Consider the following 19,807-nt stretch of genomic DNA (forward strand, 5'->3'; position numbering starts at 1 on the left):
AGTGTAAAAGACTTAATTTCCCACTGCCCAGTTCCAAGTACTTTGAAACAGAGTCAAGATCGCTGCCATGCTTTCCTCCTCCATCTTCAAAGTACTATTCATTTGATGTCTGCATGAGATTTTCATGTAGGCATAAAACCAATGGATTCCCATGGAATCTGCCTTCACTTAGCGCCTGCTAAAATCAGACAGATTCCATAGGAGTCCATTGATAAACGCTGTCTGCAGAGCATAGTTTGCAGATGGGGTATTACTCTTTCCTTTTGGACTCTGCCTTGTATACGTATAAAAAATGCATACAGTGGACCCCACAGCACGTACATGCTTACATTAGTGGTTCCTTGCATGGAATTTACACTTTTAGTAAAATGCCCCCATAAGAGTACCTAAATCACCCTTAAAGTAGTATTAATTATACTTCCCCCTTACCAAGTAAGAGCATACCAGCTTCTTTCACCCACACCAATGACTCAAGCAAGCAAGAAGTGTATTGATATAAGGGTGTGCAGAGGGAAAAACACACAGGATCATTGTATTTAAAAAAGTATACATTGTCTGCAGGGGATTGCGAACATTAGCACTTACATGCTGTTCAATCTCCTGCATGCTATTTTAAGGGTAGTCGAGGCGGATGGACCAGGAAAGGGTAAAAGCGAGGCAAACTCACTTTTACTCTTTTCATTTTCCACTCTGTCTCATAGATAATTAAATGGTTCCTGCAAATAGGCTTTGCGGTTGGGGTTTACTTTCAGATTCCTATGGAATCTGCCGGGTCTTGACCAAGTGCAAAATCAAAGCGGATTCCTCCGGAATGCATCTGTTGAGCATGTGCATAAAAAACTCATACAGGTGTACAACAAGATGTATGTTATGTCCTGTTTCCCTTGCCATGGCCCTGCATGAATGGTGCTTCATGGGATGACTGGTGGAATGTATGACTGTGGAATGGTATGGTGTGAGTGCCCTAGCTTGTTCCATGAATGTCAGTTGGAGTGAAGCTGTCTGTGAGAGTGGAGGCTGGTGGATGTCTTCTTGTACCCTTCTTGTATCTTCTTTTACCTTCCTACTAACTTATCTTTGGAATTACCTGCTGTATACACCTTGTTATCTGGAACTTAGTAAAGAGGTTCACTTCCCCACTTGAATGTCTGGACTTTCATTTCACACCTTATCAATGACAACGAGCTGATTTGGAGGGGAGAGCCATCTCCTGAAGGAAGAAAGGAAGGGTGAGAGACTAGAGGAGGAGACATCCACCGGCCCCTCACCCACACAGGTGAGCTGACCCCTGTGCAGAGCTAAGCAGCAACAGCAATGGAGGCACTGGGCAGCAGGGGTTGGAGGCGAGGCTGTAAGGGGCAGCCAGAGTGTCCTGTAAGCCGAATAGGGCTGTCCTGCAGAGGGAGGACAATTAGTGTGGATGCAAAGTGCAGTCAGAGGGCCCTGTGAACAGTGTGGAGGCCACCCCCGGTCACTGGGGCAGGCCACAGATGGAGCCGGGAGTACCCGGCTGCACGCGCATGCACTGCGATCACGCAGTGGAACACTGGTGGGGATCACCCCAGCGACTGCAGCCTCCTCACAGGGAGCACCCAGGTGAGGCTGCCCGGATAGGCTGCAACCATGCGGCAAGGACCCCACCAGTAACAACACAGACACAAGTTGCCGCTTCCTGGGGCTCTACTGCACTGTCTTCTGCGTGCCGGCAGAGACCCTTTTATTTGAGAGGCGTCATAACCTCGTCATGATGCTCTCTCACAGTACAACCACTAGACCCACGCGTAACATCCCTCCTTTATTACAAACAACAAAAATTCACCCCCCACTGCAAATGGCGACCCTAGACTGGGTCTGGCTTGGTGCATTCTAGTCCGCGCACCTATTCTAAGGCTGCATCATCACTGCAAACACAAGGTGCATTCCAGTCCGAGCATTCCCTAATGACTACTCAAAACCTTGCACTTTTAACACTGCAAACAAACAGGTGTGTTCCAGTCCGCACACCAAGGGGCCAGATAACGGGCTAGTCCCACTCAGAAGATTCCGGGATCGAACTGGCCAGTGGTGCTGCTGCATGACAGGAAGAATAAATTTTCTTCATCTTCCTCCTCTCCCACCTCATACTGCGTTCTCCTTGGGTCTTCTGCCACTTGGACCGCTGCCACTCTCGGGGTCTTTCTCAACTTCGACTCACTCCCCCCCGATGTCCCTGCCATGCTGGCTGGTGTTGGGGCGAGGCACACCTCTGCAAAGTGATCCACCTTCCTGCACCTCCCACAGATGTGCCCTTTCGCCGGGCAGTCTTGCGGGTGTGGAAGATCCCACCCGCACTATTGGCATATTGTGGCATTGGGGTCCCTCCTTGGCCAATCTCCCCTCCTCATCGACTTTTCTCCTTGTCACTTGCTGACCGCCGACACCTCCTCCAGCTTGATCCGTTGCATAGGGTCCTCCAGCTTGAGGTGATGTCTGGATGAATCCATGACTGAGGCTTGCACCTCCGCCAGTTCCTGGGCACGGCCAAGATCTAGTATCCTGTCGAGGGTCAGCACCGGGTCCCTCAGGACTTGCCTGCGTAGCTTCGAGGAGCTGCAGCCGTAGATGATCTGCGCTCTGATCTCATCCTCCTCGAAGTTTCCCAGGTCGCAGGACAGTGCAATGCCGCTCAGCTTCCCATGGAACGCATCAAGGCTCTCCCCTTCCTCCTGCCTCGCACACCTCATCCTGAACTGTTTATAGTCCCTGTTGACCATGGGTCGGAAATATTCGTTCAGGGCTGCGATGGCTGCAGCATATGACTGATTTGCGGGCCTTAGTGTCTTGAATAGCCTCTGGACAGCCAGTCCGGCAGAGTACAGGAGTGTTTGGCGTTTGGCTGCGTCCTTGATCTCCACCACCTCAAGGTAGAGCTCCAGGTTATCTACCCAGGCTCTCCGCCAGGCTCCCAAACTGGCAGGCAAGCCCATCACATCAAAGTGATGTAGTGGCACAAGCTGTCCTTGACACCCCCTTCGTTGTCGTCCGTCATGATGAGCACTGGGCGGGATGCCGAATGTGACCACAGCTGGTGAGGCTTGGGGTGTGTTCAGTCACCATCCCTCAGGTGACTTGACCCCCTTTCGACGTCTTGTGAAGACGCACAAGCACTCCTTGAGGAGCCGCTACCTTCAGTTGGTATGTGACAGGTGAGGAGGAACACAGTGACCTTCCCTTTCCGTTATGTCCTGTGAGCTGTGGATTCCCAGTAGGAAGGCACGCCCCCATGTTATTTCTTTGGCGTGTCACTGGCCTGATCAAGTTACATGTCGTTTTGCCAGGCGGGCCGGGTTTGGATGTGGCCGTCCGCCCTTTCCAGGGCACTCTCCCGCTGTTCCCCACGTGAGGGAGCACACTAGATGGGTTGCCCCGCCCCCTTTCTTCGTTCCGAGGCTAGTTTTCAGGTAGAGGCCACCTGTGGGCCTTAATGTCCTTGGGGCTCGCCCCTCTCACCTAGGTCTCCGCACCAGCAAGACAATCAGTCTCCCTTTCCAGGCCCGGTGTTCCTGGGTTTCTCTGGACGCCCACTGTGAGAACCTGCTGCCTCGTGTCATCCCGAGAAACTCACCGCCGCGGCCTGGATCCACAGGCCACGCCCCTTTCTATTGCTCTGGGGCTCTCGAAGAGGCCACGCCCCTTTTTTCCTTGTTTGTCGTCGGGAATGCCAGGCCCTGGTCCTTTCGGGCCGCTCCACCGGCCTCAAGATCCGCTTTCAAAGGAAAGTTACTTTTTTTCAGGCTCCGCCCCTACCTTTCACCCTCTTGCAGCATAAGGCTGGGCGGGGGGGCAGATGTCCGGGCTACTCACCGCCGCGACCCAGTGTGGGAATCTCAGTCCCCTTACCCGCGGGCCAGGCGGAGAGACAGCTCCGCCCCCTTCCTTTGATCGGGCCGGAGCGTCTTCCCCTCTTGCGGCCGACGCCGCAACGCATGCTACAGGCTTCCGGCAACCCACACAATGGTGTGCGGGCCCGAACCGCCTCGTCCGCAATGTGGAGGCCACCCCCGGTCACTGGGGCGGGCCACAGATAGAACCGGGAGTACCCGACTGCACGCACATGCACTGCGAACACTCAGTGGAACGCTGGTGGGGATCACCCCACACTGACCCCACCAGTAACGACGCAGACACGAGTTGCCACTTCCTGGTGCTCTGCTGCACTGCCTTCTGCGTGTCGGCAGAGCCCCTTTTAGCAGGCGTTAAGGACGGGACCCGCAAAGGGACTCTGGGGTCAATAACGGTACCGAAATTTACAGTACCATTATTGCCGCCTTCCCCCTTGGGGAATGGCCCTGGTGAATGGGGAATTACCGGTCCCTCCGACCTCGGAATGGACCGGTAATTACTCCATTCACCAGGCCGGAGTTTGGACGCGTTCGGAGGCAGCCATGCCGCAAATAGCGGCGTGGTTACCTCTGAACTCGGAATGAGGCCCATGATTGTGAATTTTACAGCAGTTAGTGGTCTGTGAAGCAAATTTTGATACACTGGTGTTCTGAAAACTAACTTATGAGCACTGTTGCCTTCAGCTTTGGTAGTGATGTTACCACAGTGGTGGGTGGAACCATTTACACCATTAAGTGATTATTTGCAGTGAAACAACTTTTCATGTTGTGCATCAACAGGTTTCATTGTTATACCATGGTTGACATGTGAGGCCTGTTATTTGCTATGGTATTTTGCATGTTTCAGATTGTCACAGTGTTGCTTTGTGTGGTTTATAGCTTGAAGTGGATGTGACTGTGCTTAATTTCGGTATGATATCTCCTGAGTTTGCAGCATGTCTTACATGGCCTCTGTCATTAGATATTAGCTATGGTTACAGCAAATGTATGTGTCATGTATGTTTTTTGTATAATTAAATATTTTCCTCCACAGCACCAACTATGTTAAGGAACTTTGTAGCTCTAGGACTTTGTACTCCATTAGTATAGAATGTCTCTTGTTTGCTGTGCCTCAATGCTCAATTTGCCCATACCTGTGTGTGGTGAGGCTTGACTGTTGTATGTCCTGTGTTGTAAACCCAGATAGCTGGCCTAGCATACCACTTGCCTGGGTTGTGGCGGCCCAACCCCTGTGTTTATGTGTTTTGCAGTACATTGTCCGCTTATGGGGCTTGACCTGTCTGTGCGTTAGTGTGGTGCAGTGTCTGCTCTCTGAGCCCGACCTGGCCACGGCCCGTCCAGGGTGTTGGAAAAGTGGCACTTAGTGGTCACCGACTGTGCCTGGTTCTTGGGGTGTTGGACAACCACACTTGTTTTTTTTTTCCTGTCCATACTTCTGGGGAGTTGGACATTGGTACCCTGGGGTCCTCTCCACCTGCTAGGGCACTGGAGTGGGTTCCTGTGGCCTAGAATGTGTTCATTATTGCATTGGAGTGGTAGTAGCTGAAGGGTGCGCTGTGACTCAGTGCACTTCAGTCGTTGGCAGTAGGATGAATGGGGGTGTTGTTTAGAGATTGTGTGGCTTGGTGGTGTATTGTTGAGTTAGGGCGGGTTCCTTTGTTAGAGTGTCTGTTGTGGGCAGACGACAGACTTTGAGTCCACTTGTATGCTTGCTTGGCTTCATTGTAAGTAGTTGAGTGGTCGAGGTAGATGGGAGCATGGCGCTTTGTTCTTTGGAAAGGAGTGTGTGGAGTTTGGGTTTAGAGTTTGGAGTTTTGGAGGTTGTTGTGGCCAGAGCGTTGTTTACATCATGCACCACCTCATTACCATTTGGTTTTCCTTTGTGCACTTTTCCGTGCCCTGTACCTTGGGTTCTGCGGCGGAGGTAGATAAGTTATGTCCTGTGTTTCCTTTGCTTTGGCCCTGCATGAATGATTCTTCATGGAATCGCTGGTGGAATGTATGCCTGTGGAATGTTACAATTTGAGTGCCCATGTGTGGTCCATGAATGTCACTTGGAGTGAAGCTGTCTGTGAGAGTGGAGGCCAGTGGATGTATTCTGTGTACCCTTGTTTTACCCGTCTTGTATCTTCTTGTACCTTCCTACTAACTTATCCTATCGTCTTGTACCATCCTACTAAGGTTCATAGTGAAAACAAATGTTTATTTTATTTTTTTAATGGGGGGGGTTCCCCCCAACCACCTGTTTATTTTTTCTTAACTAAACCCAAAAAAACATACAAATAAAAAAAAACACATTCGATTTTCTTTCAATTTTTTTTTCCGACATTTTTGTTTTCGACTTTTTGCAGTCGACATTATAACTGCACACCTCCTACTAACATATCTTTCCAATTACCTGACCTACCTGCTGTATACACCTTGTCACCTGGAATTTAGTTAAGAAGTTCACTTTCCCACCTGGATGTCTGGACTTTAATTTCACCCCTTATCAATTTACTGACAAGCCAGAGCAGGGCTGCATTTCGGAGATCTCATCTTCGCTCCTTGCCCCTGCTCTGTCTCGTCACTGCTCTAAAATTACGTGGCACATTAAATGGTGGGGGGGGGAAAGCAGTATGTCTCACTTTTAAATTTTAATTTAACACCCCTCCCCATTCAAAAATGGGCTAACAGTGTGATGCCAACCATATAAATATAGAAAGGCAATGTTTCATGAAGACTACATTTAAATATTGTCATTGATAAACATATACAACTGTACCCATTTGTAACTGGAAGCCGTGCTGGATTATTCCAGGAGCTTTGCTTCAAAATCAAGAGTAACAAGTATGTTATCAGATGTGTGATCTAGACTTTCATGTTAAATAACACATTCCTAATATTCACCTGTGAAATCATGACATGGTTATTTCTATGTGATAGCACAGCAGTTGACACGTACTCCCCATGTTCACATAACGATGGCTCTTAGTCTTTTAATACTATAACGTCTTTGTGTCTGATTGTTACAGATGCTTGAGTATACAAAGGAAAGGACTGTTGAACTGTTCTCCAAGTTTCTCGACAATGGTGGCTTGTTACCAGAGGACGAAGAGGAAACCCCAATAATGGTGAGTGAAAAAAGTGTGTGTGTGTGTGTGTGTGTGTGTGTGTGTGTGTGTGTGTGTGTGTGTGTGTGTGTGTGTGTGTGTGTGTGTGTGTGTGTGTGTGTGTGTGTGTGTGTGTGTGTGTGTGTGTGTGTGTGTGTGTGTGTGTGTGTGTGTGTGTGTGTGTGTGTGTGTGTGTGTGTGTGTGTGTGTGTGTGTGTGTGTGTTTTTTTTTTTTTTTTTTGAGGTGGTCCTTCCGCTCAGCAAACCTGTCTGTTTGTTCCCATTCTCCTCCCTATGGGAGTGGCCTAAATACTCCCAATGGGCATATTCCTTTTATTTCTAGCACATAGTTGTCACTTTATCGAATTCAATGTAGCCTAACTCTTTGCCCTTATGAAGTAAGATGATGCCATTTGTAATGTCATCTTTGCTCTCCTGGGTGTTAGTCTGAAGTGTATGGCGGGGGGGGGGGGGGGGGGTATCAAGTTGTGGTTGGGTACCATACCATAGATGGCAGATTTCTTTGGTTTTTAGATTTTGTCCTGCAACCATAACGTTCCTTTAACACGTTTTTCACTGAATTGCACAGGTTCTTATTATAGCAATTTAACCGTAATATCCCTTTGACAATGTCTTGCCACCGAATTTCACAGGTTTTTATTAAAGCAATTTAACCATAACGTCCCTTTAACAATGTTTTTTCATTGAATTTCACAGATTCTTTTTTTGGCAAAGTAATTTACCACTTATACATAAATGAGCAGCCTGGAGTTTAACCATGACTTTGCAGGAACCATAGGCTACACTATACAAGGAGTGTCATGGTATTTCCATAATTGAACCAATCAAAACTATAGTGAGGCCAAACACAATAATACAATCGAAATGTAGGCATTGAAATTAATTCAACAAATGTAAGCAGTATATCTTTTATCTATAAGTTTATAAATACAAATAATGCCCTTAGAATTGCAACATAATTAGGATTGTACCATATATGGAAGCAAACTGTTCACCATTCACTTCAACACCTGACAGTTAGTGGAAGACAGTCTTTTTTTTAAGTGGACAAAACCACTTTCAGTAAATAGTAGTTGCAGGTAGCCCAACAATAATCTTGCATATTATTTATAAACATGCATGGGTCTTTACTAAATACATGAAGATTGTATACATCCATAACCAAAGTACCTATAATTTTAAATAACTTTAAAAAAAATCTTGTTATCATTTGCAATAATACACTGTATATTTATTTATTTTTTAAATATTGAAACGTATAATACCGTTCGATTTATTTTTCTCTTTCTTACGTTATCATTTGCAATAATACACCGTATATTTATTTATTTTTTAAATATTGAAACATATAATACCGTTCGATTTATTTTTCTCAAAACAATGTTTATTTCTTTTTTTTTTTACTTTCTTTATTTGACTTGCCAACACACAACAACAGTACGGGATGCATACAGTGCGACAGCAGGATACAATCAACATAATGAATAGAGTACAAATGCATGATGGTTACTTCACTTAAGCTGATTGGTCAGGGACCAGGTGGCATCACAAAGGAGGGTTAAGGGAGGGGGGATATGGGGATGGAGTGTTCAGTGTCTGAGTCTAAGTTCACAGAGGACATGTGACTGCGAAATTTCCGCCTATATCCCTTGGTTTCGAGCGTGGGTGCTGCATTGCGCCCCAGGATTCCTCGGTGTCCGATGCCCAAGTAACTGCCATGAGCCATTGTGTATAAGTGGGTGCTCTGGGTTGGAGCCAGATCATCAGAATGTAACGCACAGCTAACAGCATGCAGAGCCCAGCATGTTTCCTATAGTCTCGCCCCAGTTGGGGGAAGTCGTGAAACAGGCAGCGTAGAGGAGATGGGTCTATAGTATGGTCCAGAATACTAGACAGTGTCAAACATACCTCTGACCAAAATTGTGATAAGTGGGAACAAGACCAGATCATATGAATGTATGTCGCCTGCTCGGAGCCACATCTGGGGCAGTTGGAGGGGAGGTCACTGAACATATGGTGCATCCTGCTCTGAATATGATGATATCTATGCAACACCTTGAATTGTATTAATTTAAAACGGGAATTGAAGATTTGTGCTTGCACACATCCGGGACCAGCGAGCATCCGTAACCTCCACCACCAGATCCTCCTCCCATCGGCGTCTCAGCTTGGTGAATGAGGGGGCAGCTCTGGTCTGTAGTAGTGTATAAAGCCTAGACACCTTTCCCCTCGAAGAGTCGAAGGAGCATAGCTCAGCTATTATGGGCTCGTCAGGTGGTATCATAGGGAAATTAGGATATTTAGTTTTGAGATTCTTCCGGAGAGAGGAGTACTGCAACCAGGCCGATGGTTTCTGTTTAAGGGATGGCGGAAGATCTGTCCATTCAATAAAGTTACCCTGCACATACACATCTCGTAGTGCCATGAAACCCGCGTCAGCCCATCGGGATACAATGGATTGTGGTACGCGCGGGACCTCCGGAAGGAAATTCCAGAGCGGGAGATCCCCGTGAAAGGGGTGGGGTGTGTCTAACAGCTTCCAGAGTTTAGTGAGGGCTAGAAATGTGCTAGCTACTGGATCTGCTGAATCAGGGTCTGCTGGCGCGGGTTTGAGAATGAGGGAGCAAATTTCGCGGTCACTGACCGCCAGTTTCTCTAGCCGAACATGGGGGGAGGGGTACATGGTGTTGAACCAGTGGGACGTGAATTGGGATTGTGCAACTAGCCAGTATCTGAGGAAGTCCGGAACGCTGAAGCCTCCGCATTCCATGGGGGTGGTTAATGTTGTTTATTTGAGTCGGACTGCCCCGGAGTGCCACAGAAAGGTATTTTGTGCCGCGTAGTGTCCGGAAGAAGTCATCCCCTGGCCATATGGGAAGATTTATGAAGCGATAAAGGAGCTCAGGAAAAACCACCCTTTTAAGTATACCTATTCGGCCTGCTAAGGAGATAAGGAGATTGGTCCAGCTTGTAGTTTTGGTGGCTAGGTTCGTGAGATAGTTTAGATAGTTGTCCTCACATAGCATCTCGGTGCACCGGGAGACCACCACCCCGAGGTAAATAAACTTGGATTGGGCCCATGTGAACCCCATTAGGCCAGGGGAGGGTTGTGTGCATTCAGTGAGCGGGAACAGGACTGACTTCGAGCAGTTCACCTTGAGTCCGGATATGTGTCTGAAGTGGACCACGTCCTCTAGGATTGGGGAAACATTAGCATCTGGAGATAGGATATACAGGAGGGCATCGTCGGCATATAGGGAGACTATATTAGACTGGCCTATCGTTCGCAGACCTTTTTGGGCATGCGATTGGCGCATCATGTCTGCAAATGGTTCCATGGCTATAGCGAATATTAGCGGGGAGAAGGGGCAGCCCTGTCGCATTCCTCTGGCTATTTGGAAAGGCGGAGAGTACCTGTCCTCTGTGCGGACTCTAGCTGATGGGCTTGTGTAGAGTAGTTTAACCCAAGCTCGAAAGTTAGGACCGAAATTGCATTTCTCTAGGACTCGCATTGGTACTCCCACGATACAGAGTCAAAAGCTTTCTGCATATCTAGGGTGGCCGCCACTGCCTGCACTTTTTGGCCGATCCTACTGATCACATTGAATAGGCGTCTAAGATTAAGGGATGTGGAGCGGCCTGGGACAAATCCAGCTTGGTCCGGGTGGATGATGTGGGGGATCAGTGAGGCCAGGCGTATGGCTAGTAGTTTGGCGTAGATTTTAACATCACAATTAATGAATGAATGGGGTCAGTACGAGCCGCATTGGGTGGGAGGCTTGCTAGGCTTGAGAAGTATCGTTATCATCGCTTCCCGAAGCATGGGGGGGAGTATACCATTTTCACAAGCCTCCTCCCATAGAGCCACTAGGTGTGGGACCAGAAGGGGTTTAAATTGTTTATAGAATTTGATGGGGAGGCCATCTGGGCCAGGGGCTTTGCCAGATGCCAGCAAGTCTATGGCCTCTGAAAGTTCTTCTGGAGTGAATGGCTGCTCAAGGGCGATACTAGAGTCAGTGGAGAGGGCAGAGAGAGGGAGGCTGTCTAAATAGGAGTCGATCTCTGATATCTGAACACTGTCTGCTTTCGAGTAGAAGGAACTATAAAATTTAAGGCATTCCGAATTAATTTCTTGTGGTGATGTAGCCAGTGTTCCATTGGGTCTCTCTATTGCAGGTATATTGGGGGCTCAGAATTCTCGGCGTATCAGTCTGGCCAGCATTCGGCCTGGTCGGTCTCCCTCTCCATACTTCCTCACAAGATGGGGGCCATCCAGAAAGTTAACCTCACGCCCGGCCAAACTACTGAATTTGTCCATCTCTGAGCCCAACAGTGCCAGGGTCGCAGGGGAGTGAACCTGGGAATATTGAGCCTCGAGAGCGGAGAGGGTCGACTCGGTTCTTGCAATGTCAGTGCGGATCTCTTTCAGGATTCCACTTCCCTTGGAGATGGTGACACCCCTGACATATGCCTTGAAGGATTCCCAGAGAGTGGCTTGTGATGACACAGAATTAGTATTAATTCCAAAGAATTCCTCAATGGAGGATTCTAGTTCAGAGCTAAAGACCGGATCAAGTAGGGAATAAGGGTTCATTTTCCACCGCATGGGATTGTCATAGTCTGGGCCCCAGTTCAGGGAGATGACCACTGGCGAGTGGCCAAAAGAGTGCAGGGGAGAATTGAGAGTTGTGACAGGGATCTAATCAGAATGTGCCCCGACATTCCAGCATATATGGCATCCCTCATTGTTATTCAAGCCTTTTTTAACATAACTCCCCCTCTCCCCTGCCCCCTCCCCCCACCCACATCCCTCCCCCAAACAGAGGAATGAAAACCCAGCATAACCACAATAACAACCAGATTAGCGGCATCAACCCCTGGGGGCCTGAGAGCTGGCCTGGCGGTGCTACTTCGGACTGGGGGTTATAAGAATATTCGTACTTCAAAACACCAGCATGGCCCATGAGGACCACATGAATCACGGATCATCTGCACAAGGGAGAACAAAACCGGCTACTAACTAATACATTCTTGTGAGGAATAGCCTCAACCAGGCCCGCAGCAGAAAATTGGTCTATAAACAATAGAGGCTTGGTTAGAGACAACAGAGCAATGACAGTGTCTGCAAAATGGAGAGGGATTGTCCAGGAAAAGTTTCATCAATAAACTTTGACGCCTCTTCTGGGATTGTGAAAAAGAATGTTTGATTAGAGTGTTCAATTCTTAGCTTCGCAGGAAATAGCATAGAGTATTTAACCCCCAAGTCCCAGAGTCGCTTTTTCACTACCATGAAGGTTTTGCGCTCCTGCTGCACAGCAACGGATAAATCCGGGTATAGATGGATCCTTGCCACCCCAAGAAGTAGCTCCCAGTTGGCCCTGGCCGCCCTCAGGAGGGCATTGCAGTCACGAAAATTTAAGATTCTAGCTATGATGGGACGTGGAGGTGCGCCCGGTCTGGGCTTCGTGGTCAGGGAGCGGTGGGCTCTATCAACTGCGAACTGTGGGGAAAGTTTTGGTGTATCCAAGAGTGTTAGAAGGATGCGTTCCACATAGTCTTCCATGGGTTCTTTGATATTGTCTTCCGGTATTCCGATTATACGTAGATTATTACGCCTTGAGCGAGATTCAAGATCGTCATTCTTCTTTTCCACTGTAAGCACTCGACTGGAGAGTGTGGATACTGCAGCTCGGAGGGACCCCAGGTCATCTTCGGCGGCCCCCACCCTGGTTTCAATCTCAGCCACACGGCCATCGGTCTTCTCGATATGGGATTTTATAGAGGAGATGGTGCCATTCATATCATCCAGTTTGCTGTGCAATGTGGTGAACCCCTCGCGGATATATTCCAGCATTTTTTGTGAGTCGTCCGGGGCCGGTGGACCAGAGGTGGTGGGTGTCTCCTCTAGTGTTTCGACGGCCGGTCTAGCCGGCGTTTTAGCAAACATGTTCAGTGAACTCTGTTTTTTCCCTGCACCATCTCCCTTAGTCATCGTGTCCACGAGGCAGGGTTCCAAGGGATATAGGGAAGCATAAGGGATATAGGGACATGTGGTGATCAGAGGCCTCGGAGTAATACTGTGGCGATTGTTGCAGGGGGGTTATCTGGAAACATGTTAATGCGGATTGTTGGGCTAAACTGTGCTGGATTCTGCTGCTTAAATGTGGTGTCGGCCCTTTCCGGGGCTTGTCATTGTGTGCAGTAACAGATGTTTTTTAGCTCTAGCCGGACGTACTCCAGATGATAGCTTTACAGGTTCGGTTGACTTGCGTCCGTGGCAGTGGTGACTGGGATCGCTCAGAGGGGGTGAGGTAAGTGGCCCGTCCACCAGCGGCAGTAGCCCAGGGGGCCTAACGTGTGCACGATGGGAGCCGGTGGTCAATGCTGGACCATGCGAATGGATGGGGCCCTATGGAGTGATTAAAGTATCTGCCCACTGTTTGAGTTTGATGGAGATGTCCCAGCGAGTTTATATCCCCATTTTGGACATTTGTAGATGCGCCTCCAGTTCTGGCGTTCCCAATTCCATTAGTGCCCCACTGAGGCGGCAGTAACGGGGGGGGAGCCATTCAGAGGGGGCTCAGTTATGAATTTCCTGTCTCAGGCAGTGTCTGGGAGTCAGCCGTGCGCGGCCTGGGTGTCGGTGTTGTGAACAGGCCAGTACTCCAGGTTGGGCTCAAGTTGCATTCACTGTATTTAAAATACCAGGATTGGGATAGGATTGGGATGGGCTGCGTTTGGTGGGGGGTCTTGTGGAATTTCACCCGGTGAGGCTGGCCTCAAGGGTTTATGTGTGCCAGCGGGGTGAGACTCTTTACAGGGCCAGTCCTCTAGGCGCGGGCGTCACCTCCAGCCGAGCGCCAGATTTGAGGAGATCACTCTGTGCCTCTGGTCAGAGCCCGCAGCCCAGCATCAGCCGCCCCTCCAGCCCGGGGGGGGGGGGAACAAGGGAGCCCCCACGGCCACAGGGACATGCAGCGCCGGAGTATAGGCGCACCCGCCGGGGGGCCCCAGCCCTCCCCCAGGGCTCTTACCATGTCGATGTTCCTGCACAGTGCGAATCCAAGGGGGGGGGCGGCCAGGGGGGCAAGCACCCAGCGCACCGGAGCGGGCCCACAGCAGGCAACCCAGCAGTCATCCCAGCACCTAAGGCCACAAAGTCAGGGGATCCGCGGTGTCCGGACTTCACCTCTGCCTAGCGGGGCGGCCTCTCAGCGGACCTCGGGTCGACAGGCTCTGGGGCTCTCGGTCCAATCGGTACAGCACAGGAGAGAGCGTAGTGTTTGCATTCTGAATGTGGCAGCCTGGCGCACTCCCCAGGTCGGGGCGCCCGTCCCCCACGATGGCCAGCCATGCCGCGGTGTGGAGTAGACGAAGGAGGCCGTGGCTGATGGAGCCGCCGTACGGGGCAAGCCAAGCACGCACAGCGGCAACTCCCACCTCGATCGTTTTTCTGCTCCACGGGGGTCCCCTGTCTCGTGAGTCGGCAAGGATATGGTGGAGGGATTCCCTCAGGGGCCACTGCAACTAGAAGAGGATCTGCTGCGTGTATGAGGTTCTTTTTTTGATTTTTAGTGGTCCCCAGTCTGGAGCTCGGCACTCAGGCAGCCATCTCTGTTCAGCGCAACAGCGCCCCTTCACAATGTTTATTTCTAATGTACATATGAATGTTTTAAAAAATAATAATACTATTTATAAATAAAGATACACAAATATATATCATGTTAAAAGTATACTTTTGGTATGAACATATATCTTACACTCTTTGATATAAAAGCTATGACAAGTACAGTAGAATGGCTAGAGTTAAACTTCCCTAAACATGACTTCAGTGAACAAGAAGAACCGAGAAATGGTAAATTATTCTGTATTTTATCATGAAATAGTACATTCTTCCTATTTACAAATAAACAATACATTTTAATGAATTATATATATTTGATACTTCACAATTTAGAACAAGAATGAAGAAGAATATGTTGAAAATAAAGAAAATATATCGTCATTTTGAACAAAGATCACAGAATATTGAAAACAGTATGGATCAATTATGTGAGGAAGCAAGAGAAATGTAAAAGCAACTAACACAATTATGTACAGCTGTAAAGACCTATTTTATTTATCATTGAAACACTTGTACGTGAGATCCTTGCCCCCAACAATCCCCAGTCAAGAACAGAGAATATTACAGGTCGATTTGATGTAGTTTGCATTCCACCTTCCCTTAATCATAGACCTGTGTTGCTTGCAGATTCCTCCATTTTTGTTACCCATAGTGATTCTCCTTCCCTATGGTAATTGTAAATAATATATTGAAATATTTTCTTTTATTGCAACATTTTAACAATTTTGTATATATATTTCTGAGGCTTGTGGCTCTGCTTAGAATCACATGTGTTGCATAGACTTACATCTAGAAGTTGGTGTAAAGTATGACATGACTTGTTTTCGAAATCAAAAAGGTACATCGACAGGGCGTGCTTCTTATACTATCCTTACTGTGACGTGTACTCTACCCATGGTCCTTCACACGTCAAGGTCCTCTGATTGTTTTGCTTCACCATGCTGTTGGTCGCATTTCACAGAGTTCGACTTTCGGAGTTTACTGTTAGCGCCTGAAAAGTATTGATTGTTAACTCCAATACCTCAGTATTTCTTGTCTCCGGCAAGTTCGTTAGATGCATCCTAATTGACGCATCTGGTGTATTTCAATCGTACATTATGTCCGTCAGAAGATCCAGGAACCATTAAACATAATTGTCACGTCTCTCTGTCTTCCCGCACATATAATGGAGAACACTCCATTTAAATTCTGCCTTTTCAACCAAGTTTCCCTCGAAGGATACACACAAGGTGTGTAGCCATTACCTCCCTCGTGACCATCAGGAAATTAGGCGCTGCACGTGTAAGCTCTTTTGGCTGAAAACCCTTAAAGACCGATGATCGAATCTCTGGCCAGCCTGAGTGATGCAGGCTGAAGCATCATTGGCACACCCTGCCGGCACGGGGGAATCTGAGGCAGAGAAAGACAGTCTCATCACTATAAGTGATGCTGGGGAGACACCCGACTGGGAAACAGAAGATTCCCTGTGCCTATCCCGAGCTCTGGAAGGCAGGTGCTCTGCACTGCTTTGGAGGTTTCCTATAGCGGCAGGGGCTCAAATATGAAATGCACAGAGGGGTTAGCGGCACACAGGGCGCTGACACATAAACACAAACATAAACAATATACACTGTCACCACATGTTCCGGTGCACCCGTCTAAAGGTGGCATATCGCTTGCCTAGTCCTTCAGCAGGCAGCTCAGTGCCTCATAAAACCTCTGTGCCCACGCTCCTTCTTCGGCGCATTTTCCGAAACACAAATATACACTGAGCAAGAGCGGTTCCGTGCCTAACATTCCCTCACAGACACCTAACCAGCCAGCAAAGCAGCCAAAACAGTCTGTTTCAATGCCTTTTGACACTCGAAGGTCAGCATGCACTGGAGTCACCGCCCCATCGTCGGAAGCACTTCAGACAAGGTTAAACACAAGCAAACAAAAGGAAATTCTCTTTCCTCTCCAGGACATCGCATCTAGTGGGCCCTGGACTAAATATACATTTGCGAGTACCATTAATAAGATGGCTACAGAAACATCCTATCGAGCACAAACCCATTTCTCAGGAAGTAGGGAAACCCCTGTCAAAAATTCCAATAATACAACAGACTGACCCCTCTGAGCTAGATGGAGATGAAGAAAGAAGATGAGAATGCCTTTTAAGAAGGCAACCCTGGCACAGACCCTGATGACCCACATGATTACAAAGTCCCCTCTCCAGACGTCGCACAGGACCCAGTGACAACCTCACCTATTGACGAGCAGCTGCTCTTTAACTACCTTCTTAAGAAGGGCGCCGATTTTCTCAAAATTGAAACTCACTAATCAGAGGAAGACATTGACTTTGTTCAAAACATTCTTAATGAGAAAAATCAAATAAGTCAATAAATACCATTATTGCACTCTGTTAGGAGATGCCTCCTACCTTCCCTATTCATGCCTGCTCAAACTAGAGCAGTCAACCCTCACATAGAGACGCATTTTAAACCAGCACCCACAGACCACTCTTCATCAAAATACATTTGAAACCTGATTCTCTTGTGTTACCTACCACCCACAAGAGAGCTGGCACGCCCTAAGCCACTTCAGTGGCTCCACCGGATAAAGAAATGTAAGCTCTGGGAAAGAAGGTTGCAACGTCGGCTGCATTTCAGATGCTTATTGCCAACAATATAACCCTTATGTCTAGCTTTAATAGGGCCCAATGGGATCAGATAGACAAACAGATTAGTGGGATCCAGAGCCTTTGCGCTCTCAGATCCTTAAGACTCTAGTTCTAGTCACGTGTGGGTTAGGAATTCATGGTTCACACCCGAGACACAAGCCCTAGAAACAGCTAAGAAGGAGCATGTAACCCTCAAGACTTCAGGACAAATCGCTAATAAACTACATGGCAACACTGGATATGAAAGATGCATACTTTCATATTTCATGTTGCTAGCTCATAGAAAGTAACTAAGATTCAATATTGGGGCTACACACTAACAATTCAAGGTACTCCACTTCAGGATGGCGTCAGCCCCTCGGGCCTTTACAAAAGTACTAGCTGTAGTAACAGCACACCTGTGCAGGCAGTCAATCACAGTGTCCCTTTATATGGATGGTTAGCTCATAACAGGGGACACCCCACATATGTATCAACGGCATACTTAACGAACGATAAACTTTCTTTTTCAACTAGTTTTTTTTTATCAATGAGAAATATTAAGCTTTGTTCCCAGCCAGGTCAAACAATTTCTAGGGGCAGTGTAAGGATATTGAAGAAGGATGCTGACACAAAGGTGGCACGTTTATGGTTATATACTTTTATTTTGGAAATGAAAAGAATCCTTACTATTACCAGCTTCTAAAATGGGTCTCCCATGCCTCAAAACGAATAATAAAAAGGTCTGTCAGAATGTCCATAAAAATAAATTCCACCATCCTGTGTCAAAGCCTACTTCTGTCTCTCATACTACAACTAAAAAGGTAACTAACAGAAAGTTCCTTCTTTAAGAAGAATGGCTCCCTTCACCTGATTCTTGAATGGGGTTCAACAAATATGTTCCTTCAAAACAAATATACCCAGGGAATGACCCCCTTCCCCGAGTTTGCCGATTTCAGACACTCTTTACACAATGTTCTGTCCAGAAGAATGTCTCCCTTCTTCTGGTGTGGCTATGTACAATTTCCAATAGAACCAGGGGAATGGCTTCCTTCCCCTGGTATGGCTTGGTAAAATTCACAACAAGGCCAGGGGGAATGACTCCCTTCCCCTGGCTTCTTCACCTCAACTCTCAGTTCAGGACCAAGAGAATACCTCCCTTCTCTTGGTTTGTTTTGGCAGAGTTAAACACAAGACCAGGGGGAATGACTCCCTTCCTCCAATGTCTCCGGCTTGACTCTCGTTTCAGGACCAAGAGAAAGGGAGAATGACTCCTTGCTCCTGGTAAAGTTTGATACAGTTCCTTCTATGATATTCACGTGTCTTGTTGGGACTTGTTTTCAACAATGTCCCAAATCTTTTAGGAGCCCAGATCCTTCTCTTGTAACTAGTGGACTTTTCTACGCCACTATAATGAGGAAGGCTTCCTCTATGCTTTGGTTTACTTCTGTTGCGGTCCAAGACGATTCTTGTATGGCCAGTGGTCTCCTCTTTACCACTGTTATGGCAGACGGGGTGCCAGAACCTTCCCTGGCGCCCAGTGAGTGGGCTTCTCTTTCCCACTGTTAGGATGGACAGGGTCCCAGACACTTCCCTGGTGGCCAGTGGGATTATTTCAGCCACTGTCTGGAGGGCGATTCCCTTGGATATTTGCTTGGTGTAGGTCTGGGTCCTAGACCCTTATCTTGCTTGGGCTCCAAATCCTTGTCTCTCTTCCACTTGTGGAAGGTATGGTATTGTTTATTTATAAAGCGCCTATACACAGGCAAGAGTTTCAAAGCGCTCAAGGCCCTCTTGGTTCACTCTCCTGCCAAGTACTGCCACAAAGGAGATTACTTGTATTGTTATTTTCAGTAAACTTACATTCATTCACCAATTCTTTACCCCGACCAGTTCCTGCATTGCATCTGTTACCTTCACTGGCTCCAGAAGCTCTGCCAGTTCTTCCTGGGGTCATGCTTCATTTGGGAGCATTGCACAGGTGCTCTTGCTCTGCGTGTCTCATTCACGTTCTCTGATCCAGTGTTGTAGACGCTGTTGCAGAACCGCATGGCCCACATTTCAATGGTCGCCCCACTGCTTCCCAGCCTCCAGCCATGTTCTCGACCAGCTCCACACCACCGTATCAAGGATTTCTGCTGTCTGCTTCCCGTCTCCAGCAGATGACAGCCTTCAGCTTCTCCACAGAATTCTCTGTGTCTCCTTTGCTTTTTCCCGGGCTGTGCTGTCTCCCATGCTGCTCTCTTCCTTTCTTGTCCAGTCATTCTTCTGTTTTTATGTTAGTCAAGTGAACACTCCCCTGCAGAGAACTAGAATGGTTCTTCGAGTTCCCTGGAACTCTTCATGGCTCCCAAGAGCCACCTGCAGGGTCCGATTGGCTCATCTGCCACTTGGCCAGTGACAGGCCGAAATCACATGTATTCCCTGGGGGCCGGTTTCAGCACAGGCCTGGGCCGGTTTGAAAAAAAAAAAAGGTTACCTTGCTTTGATGATTGATTTGCATGCATGATGTGTGCATCATAAATTATGATGCATGCATTATTCACATGCTGCTGCAGCATGCGGCCAA

The 19,807-nt window shown here is 47.9% G+C and overlaps 1 protein-coding gene across 1 annotated transcript in view; it reads left to right on the forward strand.

Moving 5' to 3' along the window:
• PDIA2 (protein disulfide isomerase family A member 2) overlaps positions 1-19,807 on the forward strand; it is a 771,139-nt gene that overhangs the window by 638,564 nt on the left and 112,768 nt on the right. The window contains exon 10 of the mRNA XM_069646771.1: positions 6,896-6,994. Coding sequence (XP_069502872.1) covers positions 6,896-6,994 — 99 coding nt within the window. The remainder of the gene's footprint in view (positions 1-6,895; positions 6,995-19,807) is intronic.

The sequence above is a fragment of the Ambystoma mexicanum genome, chromosome 2q, assembly GCF_040938575.1.
Source record: "Ambystoma mexicanum isolate Mex_15411 chromosome 2q, UKY_AmexF1_1, whole genome shotgun sequence".
Classification (NCBI taxonomy): Eukaryota; Metazoa; Chordata; class Amphibia; order Caudata; family Ambystomatidae; genus Ambystoma; species Ambystoma mexicanum.